General features: G+C 37.0%; 1 protein-coding gene across 6 annotated transcripts in view; it reads right to left on the bottom strand.

Moving 5' to 3' along the window:
* Positions 1–14,535, bottom strand: part of STAG1 (stromal antigen 1) — a 177,924-nt gene that overhangs the window by 105,323 nt on the left and 58,066 nt on the right. For all 6 annotated transcript variants that reach the window (XM_032193436.1, XM_032193437.1, XM_032193432.1 and 3 more), the window contains one exon: positions 5,765–5,861. In XM_032193436.1, the coding sequence (XP_032049327.1) occupies positions 5,765–5,861 (97 nt within the window). The remainder of the gene's footprint in view (positions 1–5,764; positions 5,862–14,535) is intronic.

The raw sequence follows: 14,535 nt of genomic DNA, 5'->3' as shown, positions 1-14,535 counted from the left end.
AGAAAGTTCAGATCTGGTTCATCTTCACCACACATGAAATTAAAAAGAAAATTAATTCACTTCTATCCTTCAGTCTTACCTGCCAGTTTTTGAATGCGGTTAGCGGTATCTTTTTAATACCTCATAGAGGTATTGGGGACGTATATTTATTTCTGTACATTATTCAATACAGAAAATTTTATAAAACCTTAACATTACTGGGACCTAGGTAATGTACAGGTAAGCATTTTTTTTTTAAAAATGTGCAATGGTCATTTACTTCACAAATTCTCCCCTATACTCACACACTAAAAAGGGGTTTTATAGAAAAAACTTAAAGTGTGTTTTATGCTTTATACCCATAATAAAAATGTGAACTCCGACACAATGAATAACTTTATTTTCTAAGTTATTAAAAATATTAAATATGTTCAGAGTATCAATTACGTAGTAATACATGAATGACTGAAGGAGGAAGCATTTTACCACATGCCAAAGCCAGCAACATTTCTCACAAACAATTTTGCAGTTCCTCATGTAAGGACCATTTGCAGGAAATTACATTTGTCATTCAGTCTTCTTTCAATGCTCAATAGCATTCATCTGTAAGAATAATATCATTCCACTGACCACAAACAAAACTGTGTTCAACTAACCAATAAATGACTGTCCTTCTTAAACCAAAACATTATTATATTTACAACATTATTCCCCTATTAAAACATTATTAATCAAAGTAAATAACACTATTTCCTCTCTAATTTGCTTTCTGAAATCCTGCCCAACAGCAAAGCAAGCAGTTGTTTGGTCTTTTCTTTTGCCAATCATACAATGGCCACTTCACAGCGCTTATTCCTGGTTTTAGCCTTCAATTTCCTTAGGTAAAACATAAATCTATTAGCTTGCTCCATGCCCTCAATTAAGGGCATAGAACATTAATAAAAATCAAAATGAGTGTGTGTCTCATGTTCAAGCAAGCTAGCTCATAAATCCTGCGCTTGTTGACTCTGTCTGCACCATATGACCACAGAATTTTTCAGAGTGTCTTACAAGAATGTGTCAGGAACAACTAGAGATTCAAAGCTCAAGCTGAAAGAGTGTGGACTCCTGTCTGCCCGATTCACAAAGAAAATGTTAATAAAAAACATTCTGCTTTCAATATTGTGCACGAAGTTCTTACACAGATTCCTGCTTACTTGCAATTAAAAAAGTAACACTAAACAACAGCAGCAATCATAGTTGACTGATGGCAGTTTGAATATTTATTCATTAACATTGAATTCCTCAAAACAAAACAAAGCAAACAAAACAAACAAACAACAAAAAATAATAGTGAAGATTTTGAGGTGGAATGTGACACATGAGAAAATCTTCATATAAAGGAAATCCACCCACTTTCTTGACCAACAGTACCACTCCTAAAATCAACTTGAGCGTGCCATATCACAAACTTTCGAAGGGGGAGCCCTTTAAAATCCAGAGAACACTATAAGGCTAAGAATTTAACAGTGAGGAACTTTCACCAATTTTGTTTCTCCAGTAACTAGTGTCTTAAAGCTGTCCAATACAGGGCAAGGTGAGCAGAAGATGCAGAGCTCAAACCACTTCTGCAAATCCTCTTAAGAAGTTACAGGTTTCTGGCTTACCTATCAGAAAAGAAATGAGAGGGAAGCAAGAGAAAGAATGGGAATAATTTCACTGTGTACTTGAAGTACTTAAGTAGTTCTCTTCAACATGTGAGAGACCCTTTTCCCCTGCAAAAGAAAGCTTCTTTTCTTACATGAACTTGATAGGTTGGTTTGTCCTTCACAGCTTAAGAGGCTGTTTCAACCACTAATTGCTTCTGGTTAGGAAAAAAATATATATTTATTCCACAAGCATGGCTCTCAGCCTTTAAAATCCAGAAAGGTCAGAGTACTTGTGGAGTTTTCTGTTTGTTTTATATCAATAACAGAAGGCAAAAGCAGACAGTAATGCAGATCCCCAAAGCAGCTCTAAATGCACAGAGTTCCAGAAATGGAAACAGCCTGGTTGTCATAGCAGCAGAGCATGATACCTGAGCTAATTACTCAGGCTGAGAGGCACAGCTAATTAGCCCAGATGCAGCATCATACTGACACAGTTATAATGCTTCTGGGACCTGGGCACGCATATTGCTGATTAGACATTTCAGCTTGCTTGCAACTGGCTCAGAGATCTAAGCACACTACGCTGCGCTTTATGCAAGTATTCAAGAAAACAAACAAACAAACAAACAAACAAAAACTTCAAATAAGAAAGCAATGGAATAGAGCACCAAAAAAATCACAGAAAACTGAACACTGATCAGCAAATTGTCTGCAAGAGAGAAGGATGCCTGTATGCGCACTACTACAGACCAAGCTACAAAATTTGAAATTGAAAACTCAGTCGTACGAATACACTTTCTCCTTCCAGCCAAGTGAAAGTTAATTAAAAAATCCGTTTATCATTATGACAGCCTAAATTCAAGAAAGTTCCCTGTTAACTAAAAATACAAAACCCAAAATTTATTTTCTGTCAGACAAAGAAGGCGGCAAATACAACAACACCTTCTTTATGGGCTGTGAATACGCTGAAAAATAAATATCTCCCACTAAACAAACAAACCTTTTTCCTGTGATGGTAAACAGCATTTATTTGCTCTTTTTCCAAACATAAAAGCTATTTTAAAACTGAACACTAACTCTTTCATCTTTCTAAGGTACTATCTATACAAGATCCTCCTTCCTTTCAGAAAATGCAATGCATTTAAAAATGGTACAAAACAAACAAAACATAATTTATTTTTAGTCAGTTTACCAGCCCTTGTCAGCCATTCTCTCACAGAAACACCACGTCACATCACAAAGAAAACTACAATAAACTGTGAAAGGCAGGTATTCTTAAAGAAAAAAATATATATATATACAGGATAAAGGAAAATTTAACTCTTTTAACTGTCTCTTTTTGGTAATCAAAATCAGTAAAGGCAACAAACACACCGATTGAGTGGGAAAATCAGTGAAAAGATGGTATAAAAAGTGATTTTAACCCCAGTGCAAATCCTATTATTGAACAGAGATGCTTTTGGTAGTTGAACAGTACAACCTTCTTATTTATACTAAATGAACCTTAGAATACAAGAAAAACTACTGAAGTCATGCTAAAAATAAACCTCTGGTGTTTTAATTGTCATTGTATAAACCAGAACACATTACATAGAGAGTAACTAATTAAATACTCAGAAGAGCTGACAAAGGACAGACAGATGCTTGAATATCTGGTTAATATTTATTCAAAGTTGCACAGATCTTGTACATTAGCCTGCAAAATACATAAATTTTAAATTTTTAAATAATTTTTGTAACATGCCTGCTTATTTATATTTATAACAGATCACTTATAATTTCAGGAAAATCTCTAAGAAAAACTGGAGGATGCTAAGAGGTTCATTCCAGTGCATGCACTGCCCAGTAGAATGGGATAAATACATAAAGATCTGTATTCCTCTACATATAAGGATATTTTTGTCAGGGTCAATACTATTGCTATGTAAAGCTATTAAATTATGTGCCTAAAGTATCTAATTGAAGTCAAAAACAGGCACAGCCTCTTCACCTTTTTACAACTGTTGCAAGAAATGTCAAGCTAAATGCATTTTACATAGATTTAGATATCAAATGCTTCTAAGACCTATCATAGCACTAGATTTATCAAACCTAGCATCACTTTCAAAGTTTCCTGAGGAATTTTATCTGTGATATATTAGAGCATATATTCTTGCCATGAAAAATAAACTTTGGTCTTCCTCACAAAACAGAGGAAATCCCCAAATTTCCATACCTCATTTTAATTAAGGATAGCTTGTTATTCATTTCATGCTATACACTCTCTTCTGAAAAAGCTTTTACTTATTCTATTGAGCAGGCATGTTTACTAGAATGGGAAAGGGAAAAGCCACAACTGAGAACAGGAAAGAACAGAGCCGTTTGCCAGGATTGTAACCCTGTTTACAGCTGCGACCATACACACTGCAAAAATTCCATCACAGAAATAAATCCCTCACAACGCACTGTAAAGTCAAGGGACAAGTCATTTTGGCTTTCTTTTTCCTATCATTGCTGTTCAGAATCGGAGGACCACTAACGTGAGCTCGGCAGAGAGACACTCCTGTGGGTGCAAAACAGAATACTGAAAACAGATAGAAAGTCACTATAAAAAAAATGAAACAAACAAACAAAACAAACTAACAAACAAACAAATGTTAAACTACCACCAAGAAAAAAGTAAATGACATCAACCACTTAAAGTGCTGTGCCAATAATGGAAAGCTTTTCTGGGAAGCCATGGCTCCAATAGCATATGGTTGACAGCTGGCATTCAGCCTCTGTCAACCAGAAACAAGAAGTTAAAAAATACAATTCTTCTGAGATTTTAAGAGTGCTGCTTTCTCCAACAAGGAGAAAAAAAGGAAGTAGAAATTACAGGAGAACAGCAAGGGAATTAAGATATACTTATGACATGACTACACCAAAAGCTTCCATTAAAAATAAAAACATATGGCCATGAATCCTCTTTGGTTTAATGCCGCCCAAATTCTTGAAAAGACATGTCTTTTTTTTTTTTTTTTTTTTTCATATACACCTTTAAAAGAGAGCGTTAAAAAAGGGTGAACAGAATGCAACCATCTTTACACAAGCTGCAAAACAAGTCTGAAAAATATTTTAGGCAATCTGTGTGAACAGTATAGACACTGACAAAGGTTGGTAACCTAAACCCTAAGCTTTAACCCTTTCACAGAATGCTTTCACAACTCCAGTCTTTCCTATAATCCATAAAATAAATTTCTTTCGTTAAGCTACAAAGAAAGTTTTTTTCTCTGATGCTTTTAACTCTACTTGGGACTTCTCCTTACAGTTAAGAAGGAAGAAAAGGGACTTGTATCCAAATCATTTGATGGTCTAACGGTGTGTTTGCACATCAGTTACAAAATGGGGAAAAAGCATTTTTGAATTATAGGTTATTTTCAATTATACTCAAAGCAAATTACAGGAAGCATCAGGAAACAAACAACGGTTTGGTTCTACATGCTACAGAGGGAGTAGAGTTTTGTCTCTCTCTGTTTTCAAGGTTAACTGTAAAAAAACAACACATGAAAAACTCATTAGAAAGCACAATGTTGTAATGGAATGCTAGAAATAGTGTCCTATTCCAGGTAATGGAGGCTGATTAAATAGGGTATAAAAGACTGTCCACACTGCTGACTTGATACAAGTATTACAAAGGAAGAAGTAAAATTGGTGCTTTATCCAAAAAAATCTTCTCTTGCTAAGTGAAGGCAACTGAAGCTTGACTCCCTCCTCTTCAGATGAAAAAAAATCTTGTTTTCCTAGAGAGACAGGAATAAAAAAGCAGTTGAAGTATAGCTACACCCACTAATTCTCGTAATTAGAAAATATTTGGGAAGAAAGAGAAAGGGGAAGTAAAGATACGCCTACCTTGATTAACAGATCTTTGGTCTCCTTTTGCTGACGAGTAGAGTATCTCTGGGAGGATTTGTACTCTTTAGGATGATGGCAGGAAAGTGAGAAAAAGAAAGGGTATGCCCTTGACAAATAAGCTTTAAATAAAATTATTCCTGAATGCAGACAATATTTCTATATCAACCATGCATATGAGGAGTACCAATCCACGTGCCTCCCACATCTTTACCAGCATTTGCACTAACGCACGTTTGTATGACTGTCAGATTTATTCTATACAACTTGTATCCAACGTTCTGTACCTCGACATCCTGAACACTGGATAAAGAAGTTGATTAAATCCAGAAGTGCTATGTCCCTGTCTTGTTTATATGATTCAATCCAGTCGTCCACCACAGACTGTCAAGAAAAAAAGAATACTTATCAGACACTCTTAAAAAGTGTTTTATTAAAGACAATCACTATTCTTTTCAGAATATAATTTTATAACTGAGAATTTATTTTGCATAACTTTATGTGTGTGCAAATGCAGAAATCTATACGCCTTCTCTTAAGGTGGAGACAGAACAAATATTGTTAGAGAACAGAACTATATGCATTGTTTTCTGGTATTGTAATCGTATAAACACAGATTCAAATTCAAATCACTTTAATTTCTCAAAACCCGCAGTATTTATACAGTTTCACAGTTGTGTTGAAAAAACAAATACTATAATTCCATACAGAATGACCAACATGCACTCCCAGAAAACTAATGAGTAGAAACGTTTGGGGATAAAAACTGAATTTACAATGCATAATGCACATCTCAGTATTTCTAAAGGTCTAAGCAGTATATCAAGCATTCATAAACGCTGTACATAGTTCAGGAAGACAGAATGCAATTAGGACTATTTTGTGAATATAAAACATACAGAAATTGGTCTTACAGTGTTTGGGAGTCAATAATTCACCTGAATCACTGTATATGAAGTGGAGTCAGTTTCAATCTGCACTCAGAACTATATATAGCCAGGATATATTTTTATAATCACTGATAAGCAGGTGTAGCATGCAGTGATTATTATGAAGGATAGCAGGGAGAAGGACAGAAAGCATACAGGTGTCAAGGTTTGTCATTTGTCATGTATTAATCTCTGGCGACACAGTAATGCTTCAGTGGCTTGATGAAAAATGGCACTAAATGAATTTTGCCAGTCAACACAAAAGTGCAATCACGTCACAGCATTGGAAAAAGTTAATGGCAGACGTACATCAGCCAAAAGGAACATGGAGCCACACAGCGAATGGCAAAGCCTGTAGCTGCTTCCCATACAGACATATTCTGACTATCGAACCCCGTCAGCGTGGGGGGACCCAGGACTTTTAAAACTCCTGATGTAAGTACAATGGAGCAATGAGGACAAAGCAAACAAAGTAACTGTGGAAATGCTTTAAGAATTGTTCTAGAAGAGCAAGAGGGTTTGATGAGGTCCCTCTTCAGCCTGATTCAGGCTTAAGGAATACAGGTATGACCTCCTTCCACGTCACTAACATACAGTATTAGTAAACCTTTCTATTTGGACCTCCTTAATTACGTACACAATAAAGGTAATGAATTGTACATATTTAATGTAACCAAATAATATATTTTACTTACTTTACTAGGAGAAAAAAAATCTTTACTATTCCATGTATGTGATGGTATTCATTAAGAGAAGCTTGATTAGCCTGACTATACTATGGGAGCACACCTTGTAAATGGATTATTTTATTTTGGGTAGTTCATGTTTATAATGCATTTCTATAAAATTAAAAATATTAATCCCCCTCAATCAGCTTCTCAACCAAGCTGGAAAAAGAATGAATAGGAAGGTCAGAATTCAAATTACTCAACTTCTTGGAAAAAAATTGCCTCTTTCTGAACTGTCAGACATAAGGATAGGTTCTGGAAACATCCCTCTGCAGTTCCCATCTTATCCATATGAAATCTCCCCTGATTGCTAGTAGGACCTCAGCAAGTGTTTGGAAGAGGGAAACAGTGAGAAAACAGTTTTGTACATACTAGGAACAACAGCCTCTATGAAATGAGCCAACACACTCCATCTTTAACACAGGTCACTATACTTGTTCCTAACCCAAGTCAGGATGAGAATATCAGCATTCTCATGTTATTCAACAACCAGCATGAATTTCTACACATTCAAATTGCCAAAAAAATAAGTTTTTAGAGGTTTTGTCTACAAATACACTTGCCTGCACAGTAGGAGAAGAAATCTCACAAAACACTGCCCATCTGCTACTTAGAAGAAATCAAAAAGAAAGTCTTGGCCTTAAATTAATCTTGTTGAGAAAACATAAAGCAGTAGCACAAAACTGACTATCCAGAATGCTTCGCTATTTTTTCATCACAAATTTAGCCCTCTTCCCGTCAGTATCAATCATTCATAGAATTCACCACAGCACATAAAACCAAACTTAACCAAATGTAAAAAATTATTTACTAAAACAAATGTTGACAAAGCTTCATGACCAGCCTGCTGCTGTACTGACAACTTAAAGCATTTGTTTGAACAGCTTTATTAGTGTAGATATCAGAGCAACATCCAATTGCCAGCAGCTAATTCTTCAACTGAAAAAAACAGCAGCTGTGCTGGGTCAGACCACAGGTTCTCCCACCCCATAGGGCTTCATGTAGGGAAAAAGGTAGTAGGGCAAGAATATACCAATACTTCCCAGTTACTCTCCCAGACTCTTAATTTGCAGCTCAGAAGGTTCCTGAGTGTGAATATGGTTCAACAGACGTTATATTTCCTTTCATGAATGTGTCTGTGAACCAGAAAATGTTACCATCTACAGCACCTTGTAGCAGTATGTCTCAAGGGTTAAATACTCACTGCAAAAAAGTGCAACTTTGTTTTAAACTTGCCAATAGCTAGTTCTATCTGATGCTACCTAATGCTTAAGGAAGAAGAGAACACAAACCTCCATCACCTATTTCCATTTTCCATGTTTCCACCATATTCTCCACTTGGCATCTCTCAGGCAGAAGAATCCTATTCTGTGTCGTTGTGGCTTGCACAGAAATACTTTCATGTCCTTATCTTTGCTCATCCTTGTCACACATCTCTTAACATTTTCTGGAGTTTATTATATTCTTCGAGCCTGGAAAATCTCAGATGTTTTTTCTGCATGTTAGGAACTAGTTCTCAGCCAGTGTCTGTGCTCTACCCATAGACTTGTTTCACATAAAGCACTCCTTGTAGAAGTAAGGCTAGCCTGAGAGATTCCTTTCCAAATTCAGTTTTGCTCACTGCAAGTGATTCTGGTCTGTGCTATAAATTATGTCAATGAACCCATCTGGACTTAAAAGAGGAGGGTCAGAGGGAAGACCTGTACGAAGATCTTTCCATTTTGATTCTTCTTCTTTTAAACAGTTATTTAATTGCTTTTCGCCATACTACTTCAAAACCATAGCATGAGTTCAGCTCATCTACCTTCTGCTCTTTTTCAGTCTCTTTATATACAAAGGATTTGTGAGGGACATGCTATGTCCTTGAGCAAGGGACAGCAGGCAAAGACTGCCTCCTGTATTGTCTGCACCTCATAGAGGATTGACAGAAAGTTTTAGCTAACATTTTTAATATTTGGGTACAATTCATCTCACCTAACTTTACATGCATAGCCCACATAGTCACAGCCAGCCAGTTGCTCCCTTCACAGTGAACAGTCTGTGTGTGCTATACATACTTGCATATATATATAGCCAATATTCAGTGGAGTTGACAGCGTAATTCATCTGTGCAGAGCATGTTTGCACTGCGAGGTAAGATAACTCCTGCCTAAACCTGTTCATGATTACACCAGGTAGAATCCACTGCATCTCAGGGGAGATGAGGGTGACAAGGCACAGAGGCACCCAACCTGTGGGTATCACCACCCAGCCACACAAATCCCATTTGCTAACCCCTAAACACGAGGGGGGGATTTTTAGTGTATCAAAATCAAAGTAACACCCACACATCTACAGAATTCAACCTCTCATGCACATTTGGCATGCTTGCTGGTAATTTTTTAAAAAGAGATTACAGTTTAAGGCAACAGGAGATAATGAAGCCAGACTACATATGCTACAACAGTTGGAACTTAATCAAACTGTTAACTTTTGATGCAACAGAAAAGAGCTATAAAAACTGAAAACGTTAGGATGAAAAAATAAAAAGATACACATCAGACTGAAAATAGAGACAAATATCAACTGAACCAAAAAATCCAGCAGTAATCCAAAAACCAGGAAAAAGGCCAAATATGAGAGAAAAAGAAATCAGGCAGGCAACAGTAGAGCAAAGGGTGCAGCAAGGAATCATTGCCAGAAAAGGACAATTTTGCATAAACTTGCATAGAGGAAAAGACTCCTGTTAAAAACAAGGATATCTAGCCAACAGTCCACAGGTTTCTACAAACCCTGTCAGATGATTTCATCTTGTGATCACCCTCCTTCCAGTCACCCCATGTTCAAGAGCTTCTCAGGCACAAGCAAGCAGCAAACTCCCTTAATAATTCTCCCAGCAATGGCCCACATTTGGTCACCATCCTGCCCTGGCCCCTTCCTGTCATCTGTCCCAAACGCAGGATGGACACTGCAGTGAAGGCACATGTAGTGACAGGAGGAGGGAAGGACCTTTGGAAAGGAGGGAGCTACAAGCCGGCTCCATCCAGAAGAATTAATCCCAATGAGAGGCTTCTCGCCTACTGCTGCAAAACACTTCTGGAAGATGGCAAGCTTAGGTTGCACAAGTTGTTCTGGTGGTGCCCATCTGCTACCAGATGTGTCTACCTTCAGATGCAGTAGGGAGCATGGATCTACCATACGGAAATAGGCACTTCACATGCTCTGCATGACAGAGGTGATAAATTCAGCATTCCTAGGAAGCATGTGCTGCAGTATTCTGCCCAGGTGCAGGAAACCAGCACTTTCAGGATTCACCACATTCAGTGAGTGTGCACAAGGGAAGGGCCCTGACAAGGTTATGAAGTACAACAAATGAGAAATTATGTGAGCTTCTCATCATCATTACCAGCTTGGAGTAAGGTAAGGAGCATTGTAACTAAATTTTAAGAAAAGTCAAAAACTATCTAGCTCAATTACAGAGATGAAAATTACTCCAGTACCACCCACAACTCCCTCTCACTCCCTGCTCACAAAAGAAAAAAGAAAGCAGCTACATATATATATATATATATGCACGCACAGACATATATACATGCATGTACATCTATATAAGCTATAGATATACGTATATATACAGAGATGCACCACATCTCTGAGTCAGTCATTGTGACAAGCCCGTACAAGTACATTCTACATAAATGAGATTCAGTATTCTTTCAAATTTGAAAAATGCTTCTATTCTTATGAGAATTGAGTGAAAAATCAAGATCTTCGGCAAATGACAGATGACAGATAGTACAAATACGTAGTCAGCACAGAGATTTTCAAAAGCCCATAACAGCTTTCAAGAGAATCACGCAGAAATTTACCCTGCAATGACTCTGCTTCAAAAACTACCATGTAGCACAGTTGGAAGACAAAATCTAACATGCCTAATAGGCAAGAAATGAGAAGCTTAAAGAAAGTTAAGGAAGTAGCAAAATAGATCCACAGTCTGAATAAACAGCTTAAAACCCATCATGGAAACTCCACAGATATACTGACCTTCACATCTCAAGTCTGCTAAAAGATAAACCAGAAATTTTTTTAGTATTGAAGAGAAATAGCAGCCTGACTTGCCAGTAAAAGCAAAAGTGTGATGCGATGAACGAAATAATGAAACTAGTTATCTTATTACCTCCTGGAGGCTTTTCAGCTATGAATCCATTTCATATTCCTTCAGAGCAAGAACATTACTACAGTTCAGAGCGTTAAGTGCTGGAGGAACCACAGGGACTAACTGCAGATGATACTTTGCCAGCTCATGTAAATTATACAGTCTCGCTAAATATTAATGAAAGTTCATTTCATAAAGCTATTTCCCAATTTAAATTAAGTAACAATTTGGCAGCAGTGCTACTAAAACAAAGTAAAAACAAATGACACTATATGTTCAAGTGTAAGATCTGAGTCAACTGTAAACTAAGGCAAATCAAGGCTGAAGAACATTTAAATAATTTGCCGTTTCATACAGCTGACCATGGTCATGCTTCACTTACAGTGAAAACAACATACAAAAAATGACTGGGATGGGCGTACAGTGTGTTTATATAAAAGTTACCAAAAAAATCAAAATAAAAGTATGTAAGGCATAATAATGTCTTCTGCCAATAAAGAGTTACTCATATGAAATTTGAAGCTTACTGAAACAAGAAAGGAAAGCAGAGAGAAATTAAAAAATTCCACTATCTGTATAAAGAGCAGCCTGAAGAGAAAAGCTAAAAAAACGTGCTTTAACAGGTGGTGAGAATAACTTAGAGAACTGTGAAAATAAGAACATAAGGTAAGAAATGGAAGTAGCAAAAGACTTGTAGTGCTCTGTGTAAAATTCTTTAAGTTAATTTATGCAGTTGTTTGTTTTTTTTTAATAACACAAATCTTTTAAGGTCAATTTTTGTGAAGACTGAGGTAATTACACAGACAGTTACTGGGGAGAAGGTAGTCCCTAGCATGTACAAGTGTGTGCAGTTTCACGTTCTGCATTAGACCTCAAGATGACTGGTAGCATTCCAAATTGCAGACAGCAAGTATAATAGACACCCACTGAAAAAACTAATATAAGGTTAATAAAACAGAACTGTAGACTGAAAAGCTGCAATTTATCCTTTTTTCTCTAAAGATGGTCATTTTAAATTATGAGAGTTCATGCTTTGCTAACTCCTAGTGAGTATTTTCTGAAAATGATTCTTTATGGTAAATCTTACTTTAATGCAACAGTACCTGTTTCTTGTTTCTCTTTTTCATAAGCAGAGACAAGAAAATCTGATTAATGCAGTGTCTATCTACATAGCTTTTTCTTTTTTTCCTGAAGCATAGAGTGGGAAGGAATAAAATCTTAAAGTAATTTATTCCCAATAAAACTAAGAAATCCACACTCTCCATACAGACCTATCTGTGTTTGGCATTTCACATAAATACTTACTTCTGTGCAGTAGAATGTGTATGAAATAACTTTATGCAGGGAAATCACTGTAACACATTACGGGGAAACATTTGGGTGAAAAAAACACACTTTGGAAAGATAAAAATATTTTGGAAAGATAAAAATATTTAGTTCTCAGAGTGCTACAATGGCATGATTTAAGTGGCATTAGTCTTATGTGCATAAAAGGTACTGGAAAAATTATCCTTGCAGATGGATTAAGATTGTAAGAACTACTGAGAAGTACTCTTGTTACAGCGCATCTGCATTACTCAGAGCTGCACTTCCTCACCTGAGTCCTCAGAAAAGATGTAGAATATGCAAAGGCCTCATACCAAGGCAATTTTCCACAGTGGTACAGATTTAATGTTAGCTGCTGATCTCTCACAATTTACATACTACACAATTTTTTAAGGGTTGTGTCTGTTTAACTGGAGCCAATCACAGGCATGAACGGTTCTGAGGTGCTACTAAGCATAAAAAACAGTTATATACACTGTGTATGAGCTTTGAAAATCCTCAGGGAGTGCAGAAACAAAATCAGTTATACCAATAAGAGACCCATCAATTTATTAAAAGGCATACTTCAAATTCTTTTGCTAGCCTAATTTGGAAAGAGTTCATGGATCACCCCAGATAATTCAAAAAATGATTGCATTTTGGAGAGTAAAAAACTTGCAGTTATTTTATCCTGTAAGCTTTACAGAATGTGTACTTAAAACTCCTGAGGAGTTTCTGAGACAGCTTGGTGAAACCCAAGGTCATTATTCATCCTTCAAGTCAAAGAATAAAGCACTGTTTGAATTCAACAGAGGATAATTAAACTAAAAAAATGCCTTCAACATAAAAAAAAAATGTGGGTGATAGTTTATATCATATGTTTGTATACTATTACACCTTCAGCAAAGACCTTTACTGAAATAGTCAAGGTAGATGCAGAGACACTATCCATTGAAGAGGACTTCTAGTAGGGAGAACAGACAAATTCGGGAAAAAGAAAGCCATTAAGGCTACTGTTTATACAGAAACCATATTCACCCTGAGATGCAAACAGGCAGAGGTAGGGAAAACTCCTGAACTATATTTTACCTTCTTATCTACCCTCTTGCTTATCTGCCTTTGACAGAGACAGGATATTGGACTTTTGGTATGATCCAGTTAGACCCAGCAGGCTTTAATTTTTGAGCTCGAGTAAGAAGGCATATACGTAAAACAATTCCTCCCATAAAAGGTAGCTATTGTCATGGTTATACAGTCACTTCAATCAAGAATAAGTCTGAGCTGCTGCCAGAGATGAGTTGAATCAGGGAGCTGATCCAGCTGAAAAAACATCCATCAAAGTGTCACGTTCTAATTAAATTTATTTCTTGGTGTGACTACAAAACACACAAGAAAGGTGTAAAAAAACAACAGCTGTAGGTGTGAGAGAAGGTGGGACCAATCTGTTCAACAGCAGCCTTAGTTCATGCAAGATTAAAGCAAGCACATAACAATTCCTCTTAACTAGAACCACTGGGAGGACTAAGGAGCATAGAGATTATCTATATTGCATAGTAATTATGTAATTAAAATAACCGTGTGATAAAATTCCAGGGAGTTGAGAAGTAAGCAAAGCAAAATCTAATCCATGCTGAATGTGCTGGAAAGCAGCTGATTAAGCTGTGCAGTCAGTTGCCCTGCTGTCAGCCTCCTTCCCAGGGAGAAAGCACATCTGAGGAGCAGCCTGGCTCTGTGGGGTGGTGCTGGGGGCCTCTGCCTCAAGGCAGTGCCCTCTCCTGCTCCCCGCTCAACAGCCGAGGTGCCTGCCACCACCAGCACCTTCTGCAGCGAGACCTGAGGGAGAAGGGTAAGGTTCAACCCTTTGATTCTCTGCAGCTGCTAAGGTTGGCCCACCCTAACTTGTACTTAAATGAAACTCAGATTATTATTACTAGAGAAAAAAGGGGCGGAGAAGAGTATGT

Source organism: Aythya fuligula, chromosome 9, assembly GCF_009819795.1.
Source record: "Aythya fuligula isolate bAytFul2 chromosome 9, bAytFul2.pri, whole genome shotgun sequence".
Taxonomy (NCBI): domain Eukaryota; kingdom Metazoa; phylum Chordata; class Aves; order Anseriformes; family Anatidae; genus Aythya; species Aythya fuligula.
This window is presented reverse-complemented; position numbering and strand designations above follow the sequence as displayed.